This window comes from Vipera berus (genome assembly GCF_964194415.1).
Source record: "Vipera berus genome assembly, chromosome: 3".
Lineage (NCBI taxonomy): Eukaryota > Metazoa > Chordata > Lepidosauria > Squamata > Viperidae > Vipera > Vipera berus.
Window position 1 is genome coordinate 51038274 of NC_138204.1, and position 16083 is coordinate 51054356.

Below are 16083 nucleotides of genomic sequence, written 5' to 3' on the forward strand. Positions count from 1 at the left end.
AATTAAGAGACAAACTTAACTATTTATAATATTTATGAATAGCATAGCACTTGCATAGCTGAAAAAACCACCACATGGTGGTTATTCCTGATCAATAACTGTTAGGGAAGTAAGCCCATTACCAAGCACCCAATGTAAAAAAATGGCTTGAGCAGAACCGTGCAGGTAAACTACAAATGCATGACTAGCAATCCTGATAGGCAACAAAGATATCAATGTCTTACTGTATAGCTCTAATCACGTACAACAGCATCACTGAATTGTATTAAATAGACCATGTCCTGATTCAGCTGTCTTAAATATTTATACTGTTTTCATCCTTAGCTCACTGACTGGCAAAGCACCCGCTGAAGTGAAAATGACACCTTTGTTTTAGAGATCTGCATATCATCTGAATGGAACAGCACATCTTACTCGGAAGCAGGCTAACCAATGACATGTTAGTTTTGCAGAAAGGCTATTTCTGAAGAGTTGTATTCCTGTAATATTCAGGGGGAAACGCATAATGGCTGTCAAAAGAAAGACTACATTACCATTGGTATAAGAGGATATACAGGGTCTCTGCAAAGGAATCTGTGAATGGCAAGAGTAGAAGTGAAAAAGTCAAGCCGGAGTGAATACCTACCCATTGAGGAGGCCTCAACATAAGGGTAGAAAAAAGCAATGATGATGTTTATGAAGACAGCCAGATTGAAGGAAATACTTCCCCAAAGCGTCATTCGGCGAGAGAACCAGTACATCAATCTATTGCCTATGGAAACAGAGGCAAAACTAAGTAAATCTCCTGCTTCGAAGTAGCAGCACAAGCTTCCCCAGAGTTCTAGCAATCTTATTGCAAATATTCACAGGGCCAGGGATCAATATACTTGTTTCCTCAACTCAATTGCAAACAGCATCAATTGCCTGAAAGTGGGACACAATTTCCAAATGCTGTCATATGTGAGTTTATCAAAACACAGTGCAATGAAGCACACGCAGCTGAACAAGCATTATGTCTTCATTTTATTTTTGCTGCCTTTATCATCTGTAAAACACTGCATTCATATATCAATGCTTAAAGGGACATACAATCAACCAGACCAGGCAGCACAAAATTACAAAACCCAGTGCTGTCGTTCCATTGTTGAGGGTTGGAAAGGGCTGCTAGTACTGATTAAGTGTTTAAAAGAAAATCGGCATAATTTAATTAGATTTTCTAGTATTAGTGAGCTGGCTACCCAGCCTTTCCCTCATATTCATGAATGTTTTATTTTGGAAACATTCCCAGGCTATTAGTTCTACTTTAGATATTTCAAGGCCAGCAAACATATTACAGAAAGCTGAATAAGCAGGGGGAGAATTCAGAATTAGCAATAAATATGGAAGGAAATAATTGTATGCCAAGCTTGTGATATAGAAGTTTTTTTGTTTTCATCAAAATGAAAAAAAGGTCACACTGTTAGGCTGCACACTCCCTTTTGGGGACCTGAATGCAACATAATAAGGCATGTACAAAATAGGCAGGGTTTGCACTGCAACAATGCACACTGCTGCTCTCATAGACAGCAATGCAGATGCTGCTGGATGGTGGCACATATTAATGCCAATGTAGTTGATTCTGCCTTCTCTCTTTAGAAAGCAACCTTCCACGTTGGTCAGAAAATTCCCACCCAAAGTCTAAATTGTTTTCCAGACTTTCCTTACACCTATCAAAAACCAGATGTGGGAAGCTGCCCATTTCTCAACAACTGTAACCTATAGTGGCCTGTATGAATTTTTTTTTTTTTTGCTTGAATTGGAGCACAGTATACAAGACTTCAACACTTCGGTTTCAAAGTCAGAAAAAGAGAAGTTCCAGTGAAATTTCCACTTGACAGATGCTGCACAATGCTGCGGGAACTAAGCCAACATGTAGTTTGGTGCTCTCCAAATTACTATCTGAAGGAGGAATCTGATTTCCTTTTTCCAGACTTACTGCGCAGTTTCCTCTGCCATTCCATTTCATTGTGGAGAAAGGATGACTGCTCAAAAAAATCACTGACTTTGCTGCCCTGTTCATCCTGCTCGGTAGTGGTAAATAAACGGTTTTTTGTTTCTTTGGTCAGGAACTGGCAGATGCTAGGCACTGGAAAGATAATCTGTTCCATACTTCGATCCAAGCGTACAATCTAGATAAAAATGGAGTTTTAAGTTATTTTTCTCCTGCAATTCTTAGACTTAAAAATTTTCCAAATGACCTACATTTCTAACGAAGTCCATTCTGATGGCTCACTATGTGTGTGTGCATCTATGTGCACATACTATTGTATCACAGTATCTGTTGCTAGGCACTGTGCCAATATTATGCTATGCTCTGTACTAGCGTAAAGTCTTAGTTAGGGGCATAGTATTCTAGCTTAATTTCTTGGAAATTCTGTTGGATTAATAGATGAACTCATTTGTTTATTATTATGTTATTATTTGACATTAAAGATTCATTTTGTCTCAAGATTCATCTTGTCTCCAGAGTTTTTGAATAAATGCCTGCAGTCAGTTATGGGCTGGATAATAAAAAATGGTGGTGCTCAATGAAACAGGCCATAATTCTAATGTAGTCATAGACCTGCCTGCTGTGAATGGGATTACATTCTCCCACAATAGGTACTTGGAAGTTCTTTTCAACTGAATCTCTTTCTGATTTTCCAGCCTGAGGCAATAGCCAGAAGCACCCTTTATAACCTTTGGCTGATATGCCAACTGTATCCTTTTCTGAAGGCTAGTGGATGATCTTAAAACTGTGGTTCCCATGCTGATAACTTCACTATTGTAATGTACCTTTTGTGGAGCTGCCTTTCAGAAACTTTAGTCAATACAAAGCTCAGGAGCCAGACTGATCTTGGAAGATGACCAAGTGAAATAGGCCATTTACACATATTCTTAAATTACTACATTGTCAACTCCTTTCCAGGCAAAATATAAAGTGCTGGACATTATCTTTGAAGCCCTTGACAGCTTAAGTTCAGCCCTTTTAAGATATATCATCCAAGAAAGTTTGCCTTAGTTCAAATGGTATAACTTTTCTGTTGGTACCCCAGCCCTTTGAAATACTCCCTGAAGATATTCTGAGATACTTTAGAAGGGGAATATGGTGTTTCAGAGAAAATACCGTATATACTTGAGTATAAGCCGAATTTTTCAGCCCACTTTTTGGGCTGAAAAATTCCACTTCGGCTTATACTCCAGTCAACAAAAAAACTTACCGAGGACTTGTGCGCGGCCGAGGCTTTGGTGCTTCCGGGATCGCGCGCACCTCTCCCAAGCCACCGCCATCCGGAGACCTGCCGAAGTTTGGGGAGGTTTGGGGAGGTGCGCGCGCACCTCCCCAAACCTCCCCAAACGTCGGCAGGTCTCCGGACCTCCGCGCCTTGCCTGCCTGCTTCTTTCCGCAGCGGAAAGAAGCAGGCAGGCAGGGCGCGGAGGAACGGAGACCTGCCGACGTTTGGGGAGGTTTGGGCGCCTCCCCAAACCTCGGCAGGTCTCCGTTCCTCCGCGCAGACCTGCCGACGTTTGGGGAGGTTTGGGCGCCTCCCCAAACCTCCCCAAACCTCGGCAGGTCTCCGTTCCTCCGCGCAGACCTGCCGACGTTTGGGGAGGTTTGGGCGCCTCCCCAAACCTCCCCAAACCTCGGCAGGTCTCCGTTCCTCCTGCCGACCTTTGGGGAGGTTTGGGCGCCTCCCCAAACCTCCCCAAACCTCGGCAGGTCTCCGTTCCTCCTGCCGACCTTTGGGGAGGTTTGGGCGCCTCCCCAAACCTCCCCAAACCTCGGCAGGTCTCCGTTCCTCCTGCCGACCTTTGGGGAGGTTTGGGCGCCTCCCCAAACCTCGGCAGGTCTCCGTTCCTCCGCGCAGACCTGCCGAAGTTTGGGGAGGTTTGGGCGCCTCCCCAAACCTCGGCAGGTCTCCGTTCCTCCTGCCGATGTTTGGGGAGGTTTGGGCGCCTCCCCAAACCTCGGCAGGTCTCCGTTCCTCCGCGCAGACCTGCCGACGTTTGGGGAGGTTTGGGCGCCTCCCCAAACCTCCCCAGGTCTCCGTTCCTCCTGCCGACCTTTGGGGAGGTTTGGGCGCCTCCCCAAACCTCGGCAGGTCTCCGTTCCTCCGCGCAGACCTGCCGACCTTTGGGGAGGTTTGGGCGCCTCCCCAAACCTCCCCAAACCTCGGCAGGTCTCCGTTCCTCCTGCCGACCTTTGGGGAGGTTTGGGCGCCTCCCCAAACCTCCCCAAACCTCGGCAGGTCTCCGTTCCTCCTGCCGAACTTTGGGGAGGTTTGGGCGCCTCCCCAAACCTCGGCAGGTCTCCGTTCCTCCGCGCAGACCTGCCGACGTTTGGGGAGGTTTGGGCGCCTCCCCAAACCTCCCCAAACCTCGGCAGGTCTCCGTTCCTCCTGCCGACCTTTGGGGAGGTTTGGGCACCTCCCCAAACCTCGGCAGGTCTCCGTTCCTCCTGCCGACCTTTGGGGAGGTTTGGGCGCCTCCCCAAACCTCCCCAAACCTCGGCAGGTCTCCGTTCCTCCGCGCAGACCTGCCGACGTTTGGGGAGGTTTGGGCGCCTCCCCAAACCTCCCCAAACCTCGGCAGGTCTCCGTTCCTCCTGCCGACCTTTGGGGAGGTTTGGGCGCCTCCCCAAACCTCCCCAAACCTCGGCAGGTCTCCGTTCCTCCGCGCAGACCTGGCGACGTTTGGGGAGGTTTGGGCGCCTCCCCAAACCTCCCCAAACCTCGGCAGGTCTCCGTTCCTCCTGCCGACCTTTGGGGAGGTTTGGGCGCCTCCCCAAACCTCCCCAAACCTCGGCAGGTCTCCGTTCCTCCTGCCGACCTTTGGGGAGGTTTGGGCGCCTCCCCAAACCTCCCCAAACCTCGGCAGGTCTCCGTTCCTCCTGCCGACCTTTGGGGAGGTTTGGGCGCCTCCCCAAACCTCGGCAGGTCTCCGTTCCTCCGCGCAGACCTGCCGACCTTTGGGGAGGTTTGGGCGCCTCCCCAAACCTCCCCAAACCTCGGCAGGTCTCCGTTCCTCCTGCCGACCTTTGGGGAGGTTTGGGCGCCTCCCCAAACCTCCCCAAACCTCGGCAGGTCTCCGTTCCTCCTGCCGACCTTTGGGGAGGTTTGGGCGCCTCCCCAAACCTCCCCAAACCTCGGCAGGTCTCCGTTCCTCCTGCCGACCTTTGGGGAGGTTTGGGCGCCTCCCCAAACCTCCCCAAACCTCGGCAGGTCTCCGTTCCTCCTGCCGACCTTTGGGGAGGTTTGGGCGCCTCCCCAAACCTCCCCAAACCTCGGCAGGTCTCCGTTCCTCCTGCCGACCTTTGGGGAGGTTTGGGCGCCTCCCCAAACCTCCCCAAACCTCGGCAGGTCTCCGTTCCTCCTGCCGACCTTTGGGGAGGTTTGGGCGCCTCCCCAAACCTCCCCAAACCTCGGCAGGTCTCCGTTCCTCCTGCCGACCTTTGGGGAGGTTTGGGCGCCTCCCCAAACCTCCCCAAACCTCGGCAGGTCTCCGTTCCTCCGCGCAGACCTGCCGACGTTTGGGGAGGTTTGGGCGTCTCCCCAAACCTCCCCAAACCTCGGCAGGTCTCCGTTCCTCCTGCCGACCTTTGGGGAGGTTTGGGCGCCTCCCCAAACCTCCCCAAATCTCGGCAGGTCTCCGTTCCTCCTGCCGACCTTTGGGGAGGTTTGGGCGCCTCCCCAAACCTCCCCAAACCTCGGCAGGTCTCCGTTCCTCCTGCCGACCTTTGGGGAGGTTTGGGCGCCTCCCCAAACCTCCCCAAACCTCGGCAGGTCTCCGTTCCTCCTGCCGACGTTTGGGGAGGTTTGGGCGCCTCCCCAAACCTCCCCAAACCTCGGCAGGTCTCCGTTCCTCCGCACAGACCTGCCGACGTTTGGGGAGGTTTGGGCGCCTCCCCAAACCTCCCCAAACCTCGGCAGGTCTCCGTTCCTCCTGCCGACGTTTGGGGAGGTTTGGGCGCCTCCCCAAACCTCCCCAAAGGTCGGCAGGAGGAACGGAGACCTGCCGAGGTTTGGGGAGGTTTGGGGAGGCGCCCAAACTTCCCCAAAGGTCGGCAGGAGGAAGGGAGACCTGCCGAGGTTTGGGGAGGCGCCCAAACCTCCCCAAAGGTCGGCAGGAGGAACGGAGACCTGCCGAGGTTTGGGGAGGTTTGGGGAGGCGCCCAACCCTCCCCAAAGGTCGGCAGGTCTGCGCGGAGGAACGGAGACCTGCCGAGGTTTGGGGAGGCGCCCAAACCTCCCCAAAGGTCGGCAGGAGGAACGGAGACCTGCCGAGGTTTGGGGAGGTTTGGGGAGGCGCCCAAACCTCCCCAAACGTCGGCAGGTCTGCGCGGAGGAACGGAGACCTGCCGAGGTTTGGGGAGGTTTGGGGAGGCGCCCAAACCTCCCCAAAGGTCGGCAGGAGGAACGGAGACCTGCCGAGGTTTGGGGAGGCGCCCAAACCTCCCCAAAGGTCGGCAGGTCTGCGCGGAGGAACGGAGACCTGCCGAGGTTTGGGGAGGCGCCCAAACCTCCCCAAAGGTCGGCAGGAGGAACGGAGACCTGCCGAGGTTTGGGGAGGTTTGGGGAGGCGCCCAAACCTCCCCAAACGTCGGCAGGTCTGCGCGGAGGAACGGAGACCTGCCGAGGTTTGGGGAGGTTTGGGGAGGCGCCCAAACCTCCCCAAAGGTCGGCAGGAGGAACGGAGACCTGCCGAGGTTTGGGGAGGTTTGGGGAGGCGCCCAAACCTCCCCAAAGGTCGGCAGGAGGAACGGAGACCTGCCGAGGTTTGGGGAGGTTTGGGGAGGCGCCCAAACCTCCCCAAAGGTCGGCAGGTCTGCGCGGAGGAACGGAGACCTGCCGAGGTTTGGGGAGGTTTGGGGAGGCGCCCAAACCTCCCCAAAGGTCGGCAGGAGGAACGGAGACCTGCCGAGGTTTGGGGAGGTTTGGGGAGGCGCCCTGCCGAGGTTTGGGGAGGTTTGGGGAGGCACCCAAACTTCCCCAAAGGTCGGCAGGAGGAACGGAGACCTGCCGAGGTTTGGGGAGGCGCCCAAACCTCCCCAAACGTCGGCAGGTCTGCGCGGAGGAACGGAGACCTGCCGAGGTTTGGGGAGGTTTGGGGAGGCGCCCAAACCTCCCCAAAGGTCGGCAGGTCTGCGCGGAGGAACGGAGACCTGCCGAGGTTTGGGGAGGCGCCCAAACCTCCCCAAAGGTCGGCAGGAGGAACGGAGACCTGCCGAGGTTTGGGGAGGTTTGGGGAGGCGCCCAAACCTCCCCAAAGGTCGGCAGGAGGAACGGAGACCTGCCGAGGTTTGGGGAGGTTTGGGGAGGCGCCCAAACCTCCCCAAAGGTCGGCAGGAGGAACGGAGACCTGCCGAGGTTTGGGGAGGTTTGGGGAGGTGCGCGCGCACCTCCCCAAACCTCCCCAAACTTCGGCAGGTCTCCAGACGGTGGCGGCTTGGGAGAGGTGCGCGCGATCCTGGAAGCACCGAAGCCTCGGCCGCGCGCAAGTCCTCGGTAAGCTCCGGGCGGTCACTTGCTTCGCGTCTCCTGAGGGAAGGGGGGGCGACTGGAGCGGGCGTGTTTCCTCGCCTGCTGGGCGCCGCGATTTGCCCGGGGAACGCGCGGGCCCCGAATGGCAGCGTGGAGCGAGGAAGCGGACAGCCAGGGCTTCCCCGAGAGCCGCGGCCACACAGGGTATTCCTGTGTATTCAGGCTTGCAAAATGGCGGATCGAGCCTCTGCTGGCGGCAGAGGCTTGCAGAACGGCGGATCGGCTTATACTCGAGTCAATAACTTTTTCCAGTTTTTGGGGGTGAAATTGGGGGGTCTCGGCTTATACTCGAGTCGGCTTATACTCAAGTATATACGGTAACTGAGCAGAAAGAAGTGAGAACTTTATAAGCAATGAAAAGATATAAGTATTCTTGCAAAAAATATTAATATAATAGGACCTACTCAGGTTGGAGTCAATTTCTTCACTTAATGGGAATTACAATATTAAAATTAATATCCTGTACCTGGTATGAAAACATAATACGGCTCTCAGCCACTAACAAATGCAGAATTTAGAATTCCTACATATATGTTCACAACATCTCTGTGAACAGTAGTTCTCTTTAATTCTATACTGCCATTTATATTCTGTGATATTACAAGAGCCAAGCAAATGGTGGACAGAATGGCTACAGAAAACCTGCTTGTTAAACTCCATTGATAAGTCAACCAGCTATTTGTTATTAGAAAACGGTAGCCGGTATTGTATATAATTTCAATAATCTGAAAAGGAAATCAGGCTTCTAGACATTAAAAAAGCTAATGAGAGAGAGAGAGAGAGAGAGAGAGAGAGAGAGAGAGAGAGAGAGAGAGAGAGATGATAGAGATATAGTTATATAGATATATAGATATAGTTATATAGATATATTTATATAGATAGATATAGATATAGATATAGATATAGATAGATATAGATATAGATATAGATATAGATATAGATATAGATATAGATATAGATATAGATATAGATATAGATATAGATAGATATAGATATAATTCATCACCTCTATCTGGGATGTGTGTTTCTCATAATAAGCTAATGGATCTTCCTCTTCCTCTTGGACAGGAGTTGTTGATTTCAGCATCTGGGTCAGTTGCTTATTGTGCAAAATAAGCTGCAAGAAAGCGAAGGAAAAATAATTTATATTTATAATTTATATTAACTCAGAAATCAATTTAAAAACCCCAAGAGAATTGTATTAAATTATAATTAACAGTACATTTTCTCATATTTACTAAAAATGAAAGGCTTTGGGGAAAGACTGGAGAAAAATATAGTTAATATAGAGCAAACAGAGCTTGTGCTTCCTGTGGGAGACAGCTCTTCAATTTGTCACAGTAATTAAAGCCAAAGAGTAATAATCTGTAAATTATAAATCATGAATCCCAAAAGAAATGGATTTACAATGAATAGCGATCATGGTCTTGGACCTAAGCTATGTGAACAACAGACTGAACACAAAGCAATTGATTTTCTATCTCTGAAGATAAAGGGTGAGTTAGTTTAATTATAAGGATGTTTCTACATGAAGTAATATCCAAAGAAGCAGGAAAGTGTTCTGCCCCATGAAAGTGATACAAGAATGTAAAAGTATTCAGCAAAGCCATCAATATAGAATCTTGTAGTTCTTCTAATTTTGTACAACATAGCATCCATATGGAGTCACTATAATATGACTTCACTCATAGTATAAACAAGGGCTTTTTGTGAAAGATTGCCCTTACTTAAATACTGGTGACAATGGAAATATACAGGAAGAATTCATCACAGACCTGCGTGTTCACTGTAGCCAATAATATGGCATTGTTGTAAGAGAAAGAAATGAAACCAAGATCATGGTTGCTTTCACATAGAGATAGAATCCATTTTTCTTGTTAGAAAGGAAAATTGCCAATACTTAAGAGGCAAGTCAAAGTAAATTATACGGTCAACATCAGCCCCACTAATCACTAGTAAAGATTGCTCTAAATGATCCAGTAGTCTCTATAAACTATAAACTCTATAAACAGTTGATTCAGAACCAATAAAATTCAACTTTCACCCTTTCCTCTTAACTAATATCCTTTGACTCTATGATCCAGACTTTACAATAATTCCAAAATGTTCATAGAAGGGAGAATTTTATCTAGTGTATCTTTTTAATATTATACTGCACTATAATAGAAGTAAGAGATGAAGCCAGATTGGGCATTTCAAGAAAATTAATGTTTTTAGATTTGAGGCTAGGTTTTCAGAACTGCTTTGCCTGTCCACTTTCCTCCAACCACTGGAGAGATAGAACCAATTCTCCTCTCACCTCTTCTTTCCCCTAAATTGCAAGTGCAATTTTATTGTATTATGTTATTATTTGCCTCTGTTGCTAATTGTAGAATTCATAACCTATTTCATACAATGTCCTTCCTGTCTTATTCTCATAATTGAGCTAATCGCTACCTGTTAAAAAAAAGTAGACCTCTAACAGATACAAATACATCACATTATATGAAATAGCAAAACCATAGAAACAAGTAAGCATTAAAAAGTATTACAAATTGTCATCTAGCTCGATAAATGATACAATCTTTTAACATCACTATAGTAAAACTGAATATTATCTAAGCTTCACAGCCCTATTTCCCAAAGTCCCTACTTCTTTTTCTATACTGTCTTTTTCTTCAATATACCACTCATTCTGCGATGACGATGATGATGATGATGATGATGATGATGATGATGATGATGATGAGTGGTCAGTCAACCATATGTTTAGAGTGGATTTGATATTTTTATCCACTTTTTGAGTGCTTCCTAAGTAACTGGGATAGACTGATGTTATTTGATGATGTTAAAGTATCTTATTATTTAAATTTATTGGCTGACTAACTCTGGTGGAATCTAAGCAGTGTACAAAATGGAAAGAAACAAAAACATCTAAAAACATAAAATCAGACAGATGGCCCAAACTTAAATTATAAATAACTAAAATGAAACCAAACAAGAAAATCAACAAAACAGGAGCCTGAAACAAATAATAAACATCAAACCCAGGCCTGACACCAAATCCAGGTTTTCAAAGCTCTTTGGAACCCAAGGAGAGAGGGTACCATCCTGATCTTTGGGGGAATGCTGTTCCAGAGAGTGGGCACTTTTAATCTCAAAAAATTATCTTTCTATTTTCTCACAGAAGGACTGTTTGCAAACATTATGATAGTAATAGTCTTTGCTCTCCAGCATAGCATGTTTATGAATGTACTGTAACCATAAGTATCTCAATTGATTGGTGTCTTTGATTCCATCATCAAAAAACAATTAGTTAAAATGATTGAAACAGCTGGACTTCCATCCTCTCCAAATATGGGGGAATGCCAACAGACTGTGTCTCACAGGGATGGACACACCGTCCAAATAGTATTTCCTAGGCATTTTCCTTTTTAATGGGAACATTCAAGCCATTCATATACCATAGAAGAGATCCCTTCTTCCTCTTCCTCCTGGATCCGTTTCACAGGCTTCAAGAGATGCTGAAGATGCTTGTTGTGTCGAGAAAGCTAAAATATAAAGACAAACAACATGTGCAAATTAACAATGGTATGAGAGTTTGATCGTTGTCTCTATTTTTTTAGATGATTAAAACTTCCTTGAATTAAAACTTAAATTTCCAAACCTTCTACATTACAATGCAATCGACTATGTCAATTTAAAATTCTCTACCTAAAACACGGGCCGCTCAAGTTGTATGGTCTGTTCATTTAAACCATGTCCAATTTAATTGTTAACCTTCCATTGGATTCTAAGGATGGTTTAGGCATGATAATTACAATAGGATAACGATTTTCCCTGGGTAGTTCTCACTGTGGGATGAGTTGTACTTGGAGTTTATATAAACAAATAAATGTCCCAGTTGCTTTTCATTTTTTTTCTTTTCTATGCTGTGACAACTACATCTACCTGAATAAGTTACATCACTGTTCTTTGTTGAATAATTAGGATTATTAGATAAGATTCAAATGTAACAGAACATAATGTAATCACACAAAACTATCCAAAAAAAATCTGTCATAATATGAGTAAGTATTTAGGAAGGGTTATATACTCAACACTTAATTATCAATCACTTGAGGGAACTGAAGGAAAACAAGGACTCCCAACCCTTTTCCTTCTAAAGAAAATTAAATTAAAACATATCTATTGATCGAGATTGAAGTGCTAGTAGCCAAATTGCAAATGAAGCTAAAATTTTCCTATGATGGCTTTAATTACAAATTTAATTAATCTGTCCAAGCTATTCAGTGTAATAAATGTGGGAGAAAGACCCCTTTCTAATTTATCATACCAAAATACTACAGCACAACAAGAGAGAGACGGATTTATATTAAGCAATAAATAAATCTATGACACCTGTAGAGCCAAAATATAGATGTTGTGTCCAACTTCACGAGGAGAGACCTCAGAGTTTTCACATTCTTCTTCTTCAAGGTAAGCTGTTTTAATGACATCAACCTGCAAAATAAGGTACAGAAAGTCAAAACTGGGTGAAGAGAGGACTGTACTGTAGTGACTTCATATAAACAAGGTATAACAATGTATGGTAAAGTTGCCATATAAGCACTGACCTACAATTTACTATAGGATTTAATATTATATGATTTCAGTTCACTCTAAATAAAAACATTTTTCTCTTTTAAAAATACTAAAAATTTCAGATGACAGAAATTAGGCTTGATTAGAACTTGCAAAAGTCTTATGGTAGAATTAATGCATTAACCAATTCCTTATTGCATCCATATGGTTGCCCTTTCCTTTCTAAAGCTGACAAATTCATGTTTTCCAAACTAATCATTTATATACCATTCTGATCCTTACTGAACATTTCCAAATACTTGGAAGATCTTAAGGTAGCACTATTAGTATTTTTAACTACTAACCAGGGATGTATAAATCAGTCCATATATGATTCATGCAGCTTGACATGTATTATTTAATCATTACTCTGTTTTCTCATAATTACATAATATTCTGATTTTGTAAAAATAAAGAAATAACATCCATATTTTTCATATGTGAATTTTTCTCATAGTATATGATTATTTTCCAAATGTTCACATTTCATCTACCGTACTCCTTCAAAATATGGATAATAGTATGCAATTTTTGAGATAAGAAATATTTTAAAGCAGATATTAATAGACAGCATAAAATATATAGTCACCTATGATGGATTTTTCTAGTATCCCAACTACTTTTAACACCCTTATTCTTGAATTAGCTGAAACAGCATGGTTGCTAAATCTCTTGGATTTTTCAACTGAATTTGTCAATGGGGAAAAAAAGACTGACATTATGATTTAAAAAGTTCTCAATGAGAAACCCATCTATCACAATGAAGATCGATATTGAAATACAACAAAAAGCTTTACTTCAGTCTGGTATAATAGATATCTCCAAGAGTGAAAAATTGCCCCCATTTCAATTTTTAGATGCTATCTTTAACCAAACAATTAATAGCAACCATGCAGCTCTAAGAAGTCCAAAAATTGTTAACAACATTGTACACAAAGAAATATGAAATGCTGCTAAGGAATTATATTCCTATTGATTTTTTAAATTTTTCAAGAGTCTTCAATGAACTCCAGATACCTTCTTTTAAAAAAAAATGCAAAACAGTGAATACTAAAATTCTTAACCCCCCTTATCTTCCTTACCAATTCCTGGGGACGAAGGCTGATGAGAATCCGCTCAGCATTCTCACTGTCATGCCTGCTCTCCATCAGGCCTAGCAAAAGTTTGGAGGCATTATCCTGATAAAAAGACAGCAGACATGTATTGAAAGCATGTGGATACTGAAATAATCCACTGTAACCTATTCAGTTTTTTAAAAAATCACCCTTCTTTTATTAAGGTAATTTGTAGTACAAATTCTGAATCAGTACCCAAAGGTCAAGTCTAGACAAAATTCCTGCAGTAGCCTTTACATCATACTTCAATGATAGAGCCTGTACCGTACAGGTAATCCTCAACTTACAAGCACAACTGAGCCCCAAATTGCCATTGGCAAACAAAACCATTGCTAAGTGAGTTTTGCCCCGCTTTATGATCTTTCTCACCACAGTTGTTAGAAGAACCACTGCAGTTGTTAGGTTGGTAAGACAGTTGTTAAGTGAATCTGGCTTCCCCATTGACCTTGCTTGTCAGAAAGTCACCAAAGGTGATCACATGACCCCAGAACACTGCAGCCATGATAAACAGAGGCCAGTTATCAAGTCTGAATTTTGATCACATGACCACGGGGGTGTTGTAATGGCCATGTGAAAAATAGTCATAGGTCGCTTTTTTCAGTGCCGTTGTAACTTTGAATGATCGCTAAACAAACGGCTATTAAGTCAAGGACTACCTGTCTGTGGTCCTTGGTTAAATGCATAGTCTCTCCTGTTAAAAAGGAGTATCAGGGCTGAACGTCATTACCAATCTAAGGAAATAATTCTGCATTATACAGTAGAATGATCTTTCTTATGTGTTTGCATTAAATATTTTATCTCCTCTTCACACTCACAGCCTGCTTCTAATTTATACCTGGATAAAGGGTATCGATAAATATGTAAATAAAAAGTGAAACAACTATCTCCATGCTTGACATAAAAAGCTAGTTCTATCTAATCCCATGATTACAGTATATATAGACGTATTCCTTGCTATGTCCTTCATCCTTTCCCACCCCATAAATCTATTTCTTGTTGCCCCATTTACCTTCAGCTGAAGAACCAAATCCATTCTATATTTGCAGAGCGGACTGATGTCACTGAGGATCAGGGCTGTGATTATATCGATGCCATTGGACTCATGGGTCACAATGCAGCTCTGTGGATTGATATATGGAGTTATCCAAATGGCTTGCAACTCATTACTGCCTCAAAATCCCCACTCCAGATGGTCAGAAATGACTGAAAACATTAATGTCTTGTCCAGCATCTTGAGCAAGAAATCAAAGCCAGTTCACTCCCCTCCTGGACAATTAATTTGTTTCATAAAGATTCAATGTATTTTATCCACAAGTAGGATCACAATACCTGGTTCTCATGGCAGGGTCCTTGGCAATATTCCGTCAGTGTCTCCAAAGTCTGAGTAATAAGGGCAACGTTGTCCTCATTAATATAGAGCCCCAGTAAACCCAGCCGTCCTGTAGTGCTACCGCACATAATATCCAGAAATTGCAGTGTTTCACACACCAAATTGTAGTTGGTTTTATTATTCTGGCAGCGGAGAAAATTCTGTAAGATATAAAGTAAAACGTTACTATGGAGATTCTCAGTCATCCAGGTCATGGTTGTCCCAAAGGTGCTTTTTCAAGAGGCAACTGGACTTTATTCATTTTTCCTTGAAGACATTTCGCATCTCAGCCAAGAAGCTTTTTCAGTTCTGACTGAATGATGGAGGATGGAAGGATTTATATTCCTTGCAGTCATCTGGTTTTTAGCACTCTTTCTGAGAGCTCTTGAAGGCCACTTGGAGGTTTATCTGTGCCTTCATGGTCACCTAAATAGTGCAAAGGGTGTAGAACCTTCTCGGGACTGCTGAAAGAATTGTATTGTAAATAGGCATTTTTGAAGTGGGAAGAGAGAGAAGATCTCTAGCAAGAAGGAGGGAGCCTAGTGTGATAGATACACTATGATTCTGAATGATGGGATCCCTTCCTTTCCTAAGCATTGCAAAGATTCTAACCTATTGCATGGATACTCCTTCCATGAAGAAGATATAGGTGGTCTTCGCTTAATGGCAATTTGTTTAGTGACTGTTTCCATTTATGACAGTCTTATAACTATTGCAACATCCTTGGGGTCATGTAATCACAAGTTGGGCGCTAGGCAACCACTGCACATTTACGACCACTGCAGCATCTCATGATCATGTAATCACCATTTGCAGTCTTCCCAGCCAGCTTCTGACAAGCAAAATTAATAGGGAAGCCAGCAGAAGGTCATAAGTCACAGTCCTGTGATATCTTTCTTAACAACGGCGTACAATTCACTTAAACACAATGGACTGCCAGGGCTGCTGTTGCTAAGTGATGCAGCACATATTTTGCTTATCTACCACTTTGTTCAACTACCACTTCACTTAACGACAGAGTTGCCAGTCCTAATTAGGGTCATTAAGTGAGGACTGCTTGCATTACTTACTGCTCCAATGAACCAACTTGTAATTAGCACGTCTGCTGAAGTTATCAAATCACTGGGGTTACCAAAAGTTACCTAACCATGATGTAAAGCACCCTTTCCTCTGCAGAACACCTACCTGGAGATCCCGGTTGTGGTTTTCACACAGCAGCTGCAGGAAGCGAAGAATTGGCTCCATGATCAAGACTGACATACTCATTTCGTTATTCTGATTTCTGTCTCTTGCATCATGGGCTGAATGGAAGTCTACACCCATTGCATAACGGGATGATGGTGCATTAGGCAACATAAAAGTTGTTACTCTTCCTGCAAACAAGAACTCTGATCATTTGCCAGCATACAGTCTGCTATATTTATCTAAAAACGCTAAACCAAGATGTATCCTGCCCAAC

General features: G+C 44.6%; 1 protein-coding gene across 2 annotated transcripts in view; it reads right to left on the reverse strand.

Annotated features, from left to right (window-relative positions):
• ITPR3 (inositol 1,4,5-trisphosphate receptor type 3) overlaps window positions 1-16083 on the reverse strand; it is a 116381-nt gene that overhangs the window by 14294 nt on the left and 86004 nt on the right. For both annotated transcript variants that reach the window (XM_081324928.1, XM_081324929.1), the window contains 9 exons: window positions 15810-15997; window positions 14585-14785; window positions 14265-14375; window positions 13223-13318; window positions 11919-12020; window positions 10982-11068; window positions 8545-8655; window positions 1955-2147; window positions 626-751 (listed from right to left, as the gene is read on the reverse strand). In XM_081324928.1, coding sequence (XP_081181054.1) covers window positions 626-751; window positions 1955-2147; window positions 8545-8655; window positions 10982-11068; window positions 11919-12020; window positions 13223-13318; window positions 14265-14375; window positions 14585-14785; window positions 15810-15997 — 1215 coding nt within the window. The remainder of the gene's footprint in view (window positions 1-625; window positions 752-1954; window positions 2148-8544; window positions 8656-10981; window positions 11069-11918; window positions 12021-13222; window positions 13319-14264; window positions 14376-14584; window positions 14786-15809; window positions 15998-16083) is intronic.